Here is a 5043-nt window from a genome sequence, read left to right as displayed (position 1 = left end):
GTGTATTGTGTGCTCAGGGAGACAGACATGTACCAAAGAACTCAAGAGGATGTGCTGACTATGTACCGAGTGTGAAAGAGCCAGTTTCAAGCCTCTGTTTCAACACTCATGTGAGGTGCATGGTGCATCTGGCCATGGTGCCTTTGGTTGGGCTGTTTCCATGGAATGGTTGACATACAGGGGTTGTTCCACAGTAGGCATTAGGGAAGGCAAGCTGACTAGAAAAACAAACGTCCTTTATTTCCATTCCAGGGGCAATTGATGATCTTACCTGAATGAGGGACTAACTGTGCATTCATGCAATGACACTTTTCTTACTGAAAATACAGTCATCAATTGCAATTGAACAAACACTTTTCTTAAGAAAAGATTCTGTATAAATTATTTACTTTGCTCTAAAAATTTGCAAAATATTGTGCTCCACAGTTTTGAGGACAACACTGCTTGTCTCTCCTTTTATCATATTATAAATTTGTAATTAATTGAAATCATAAGAGTATTGATGTTTGTTAAAGAATATTGGAAAATATAGAATATGAGGAAAATCTTTCAGGTTTGTCACTCAAAGACTGGATCCTTTTTTTTTTTTTCATATGTGAACAGCTTTATTGAGATGTAATTCATACACAGTCGTGCATCACATAATGACATTTGGGTCAATGACTGACTGCATACAGCACAATGATACCATAAGATTAGTACCACAGTGCTAAGACTGAATTCTTTTTACAGTGTGGAAATCATAATTATTTTTCAGTCTCATTGTCTGTTTAGTATTATATCACAAGTATTTTCACGTATTACATTGTCTTTATAAATATAATTTTAAACAACTACATACTATTTCATCAACTGAATCTAGCATTCTGTATTAGGTTGTTTTCATTATTCTCTGTTAAAATTATGCTGTAATTTTTACCTTGTGTATAAAGGTTTTTGTTGTTGTTGTTATTGTCATTATATTTCGATTAATTTCTAAGTTTGTACTCCTAAAGTGTAAAACTAAATTTAAAGTCAAAATGTTAATCTTTTATTTGGAAAACTTCAAATCTACACAAATTAAGAGGATAATATAATCAGTGCTTATGTGTGTATTACTCAGCTTGGAAAACTGTCAGTATTTTGACAAAATATGAGCATTAAAGAAAATTATTATTTTCCTAAAGTGTTGACACTTTCACGTCTCCAACAGCAGGCTTGGTAATGCTCATTTCTCCACAACCTCATGAGCACTGAGGATCGTTATTAAAAACCAAACCAAAATAAAACACAATATTAAAACTTGGCTCACTCATAAACAAACAAAAATGGTGGCTGAATGTTTTAATTTGCATTTTTTTGCTTCAACTTTTCTATTTTAGAATACAATTTTAGCAGAAAAGCATTTTTGGCATGGCCTGACCTCTCTCCGTATCCCCTGAGAAGATTAATGTGAAGACTCCTCTGTAGGCTGTTACCTTTGGCCATTTGAATATAATTGACGAGGTAATCCAAAAACATAGGGAAATACTTATATGCACATGTAAGATGTTGACATCTGTAACAGGTCAAGGAGACACCTTTATTGCCTGTCTTCTAGGCTCTCTGTGAGAATCACACACTCTGTATAAATTTGTATAAATTTACAAATTATACAGAGTATTTTATACTCTGTATAAAACTCAATGAAATTTAGGGGTCATGAGCATAAGGACTGAGCCACTTAGAACAAAGGTGTTGCTGGTGAGATGAGGATTTCCTGAAATTATATCCCCAGTAACTTGTGCTACTTTCACTTATAAATGTATTTTGTGAATCACATGGTAATAATTGTATGTGAAACCATAAGAATAAGAGATTCCTTTACTTTTTCTTTTCTTAAGCTTTATCGAGGTATAACTGAGAAATAAAATTGAAGTTGCTTTACGTTTTAAGCTTAGGGTCAGAATGGAGGAATATGATTTAAAAAGTGTTTAAGAGAGATTAATCTAAAAGTGTGATAAGTTGGGTTGGTGGGAGTGTGAGCCACGCTTGGGGGGTTAAAAGCCCTATCTGGGTAGACACCATAAAAACACAAGTGAAGGTGGATATATGAAAGAAGGTAAAATAGGAGTAAGGTTATTATTTGGTTAAAAAATTAGAAAAAATTGGATTTTTGAAGGTTTAAGGAAAAAATTATCAAAATTCTGAGTTTGGGGAGTGGGGAGGGTAGCAGTGCGAGCTACTTAACTTATCTGAGCTTCTGGTTTCCACATCTGTAACAGGTCAAGGAGACACCTTTATTGCCTGTCTTCTAGGCTCTCTGTGAGAATCACACACTCTGTATAAATTTGTGCTTTTAAGCTGTTATGGCAGTGATTGGATAATCATAGTCATGAAGAGGCATGAGAGTGATCGGGAGGGTTTGCTTCTAAAAAGAAGGAATGAAGATCAAGGAAAGAATGAAAATAGGAAGATAGGGAACCCCACTGAGAGCCTACTGCATGCCTGGCATCAGGCTTGGCACTTTCAGACCGGTGATCTCATTGAATTTTCACCAGAACTCTGAGGCAGGTGTTCCACTCTTTCCATGTTTAAAATGAGAATGCTGAAGTCCATAACTTCTCCAAGGTCACAGAGCTAGTCAATTAAGCAGTGGGGGAGGCAAGATAACAGTAACTGAACTCTGAAGGAAGCAATGAGACTGAGCACTCAGTGGCTGCAAACTGTCTTTGTAATATAGCTGCAGCTGTTCCAGGCTCAAGGACACAGGGGAGCCACTTTGCCTGTGACTTCCTTCCTCGTACCAGGTCTAATGGAAGAGGAAAACCAGACAGGAGCGGTTCACTTCCACTTCCGCCCCTTCTCAACAGACCCGGCAGTGGCTTCCCTCCTATTTGTGGCCTTCTTGATCTTGTACCTAGGAAGCCTCTTTGGAAATGCCACCATTGGGCTCACAGTCTGGCGAGATCACTCCCTCCATACTCCAATGTACTTCTTCCTTTTTGCTCTGGCCATGCTGGAGATTGGCTACTCTACCAACATTCCTCCCATGACTCTGGTTAGCATCCTTTCCATGGGGAAGATGCTTATCTCTCTCCCTGGCTGTGGGGCCCAGATGTTCTTCTTCATCCTTCTTAGGGGGTCTGACTGTGTCTTGCTTGCTGTGATGGCTTATGACAGGTATGTGGCAATTTGCCATCCACTGCACTACAACCTCATCATGAGTTGGCAGCTCTGTAGGCAGATGACTTTAGGTTCTTTGGGGCTGGGATTCCTGTTGTCACTGCCTTTGACCATTCTCATCTGCCGCCTTCCATTCTGTGGCCACAATGAAATCTACCACTTCTTCTGTGACATGCCTGCAGTTATGCGCCTGGCCTGTGCAGACACCCATGTGCATGAGGCGGCTCTCTATGCCATCAGTGTGGCTGCTGTGGCCATCCCCTTCCTCCTTATCTGTCTCTCTTATGCCTCATTGTGGCCACCATCCTGAGGATGAATTCAGCTGATGGAAAGCGCTGGGCCTTCTCCACCTGTTCCTCCCACCTCATCGTGGTTATTCTGCAGTATGGGTGTTGCACCCTTATCTACCTTCGCACAAGGTCTAGCTACTCCCCAGAAGAGGGCCGGGTGGTGTCTGTTGTCTACACCTTTTTCTCACCAGTGCTGAACCCCTTGATCTATAGCATAAGGAATCAAGAGGTAACAGATGCAATAAGGAGATGTATGGCAAGAATGGGCTGGTTCAGGAAGCCAGAAATATTCCTCCCTAGAAAAACTATCCCCCAAGCCAGGAGTAGGGGCATGAGCTGAAGGACAGGACACTCAAAAGAAAAGAGGAAGGAATGGTGAGATGACCACCTCCATGACTGTGTCAGCCGGCCGGTGAAATGCTCATCAGTACTAATTCCTCCACTTTTCATTAGATTCCAATGATGAAGCCCTGGATTAGCCCCTGCCTACTTAACCAGCCTCCTTTCTAATCATAGCGCTTAGAATAAGGACCAGCACAGGAAGGTCAGTGAAGAAAACAGTGAACAAATGGATGGATAGAGTGATGACAGCAGTTCATATAATGGATGCCTTCTGTTACCTTTTTTAAGGGGCTGCATCCCCGAAGGCATGCAAATGCAATGGATTCACATATGCAAATATCCTTTGACCTTTCTCTTGTAAGGTCTGTTCAAGCCCCACTGCCTTAATAAAATCCATCTGACCACTCTGACACTGATTCTTCTCTTTTCACAAAATTATACTTCTTTTTATACAACTGAGTTTCATATGTTTGCGTATTACCTCTATAATAAATCTATAGGGCTCCTTGGGGCAGGAGAAATGGTTTATTCTTTTTTTGTATTTTCCGGCGCAGTGCTGTTCACATAGTAAATACTTAGCCTTAGCTTCGAGACACAAACTTGAGCCCTGATCTTTCCTTTACATAAAAAGGGGATAAAAATAACCACAAGCCCTCCTATCTCAAGGGGTTGGAATGACAGTCAAATGAGGTAATGGGTGTGTAAAAATATACTAGGGAAGTACAGAATAAGCCATGATATATATACGTTTCTTTGAAGTCCTCAGTCACTTGCAATTGAACAGCTTTCATGGAGTCGTTCAAGTCCCACCTTCCTAATGGCCTTATCAGCCCTTCCCAAAATGGTAGAGTCAGCTGCTTCTTGTCACAGGAGTTTGGCTTCTGTGATCCTTGCAGGAGAATCCCAGAACCAGAATAGGCAAAGAGCAGGGCTAGTATGGAGGCTGGTGGAGGAATGAGAGTAGGATATTTCCAAGATATCTGCCTGTTAATAAGAGAGAAAGAAAAGAATCCTATTGTCTTCTTGATGTTGCAAACGCGATAGATGATAAAAACCACCCTGTTCTGGATCTGATTGTGCTACACACAAGAAAGGGGAAAAATGGGGGAAAACAGTGTGGAAACCTGACGACAAGAATCCTTGGGGCCTTTGACAAGACAGCAACATTGAGAAGTGAAGGAGCATGCAAGTATTTTTTAACAGTGCTAGTGTGGAGGTTCAATAAATATTTTGTTGATAGAAATGCTATTTGTTGAAACTAGTAAAT

General features: G+C 40.3%; 1 protein-coding gene across 1 annotated transcript; it reads left to right on the top strand.

The window, feature by feature from the left end:
* Positions 1-2773: 2773 nt before the first annotated feature.
* Positions 2774-3774, top strand: LOC124229034 (olfactory receptor 10V1-like). Its single transcript, XM_046644161.1, is given in 2 exon segments — positions 2774-3428; positions 3431-3774. Coding segments are annotated over 2 exon segments (999 nt in total).
* The last annotated feature ends 1269 nt before the right edge of the window (positions 3775-5043 follow it).

Source organism: Equus quagga, chromosome 17 (assembly GCF_021613505.1).
Source record: "Equus quagga isolate Etosha38 chromosome 17, UCLA_HA_Equagga_1.0, whole genome shotgun sequence".
Lineage (NCBI taxonomy): Eukaryota > Metazoa > Chordata > Mammalia > Perissodactyla > Equidae > Equus > Equus quagga.
Note: the sequence above shows the minus strand (reverse complement) of the source record. Positions and strands in the feature narration are given on the sequence as shown.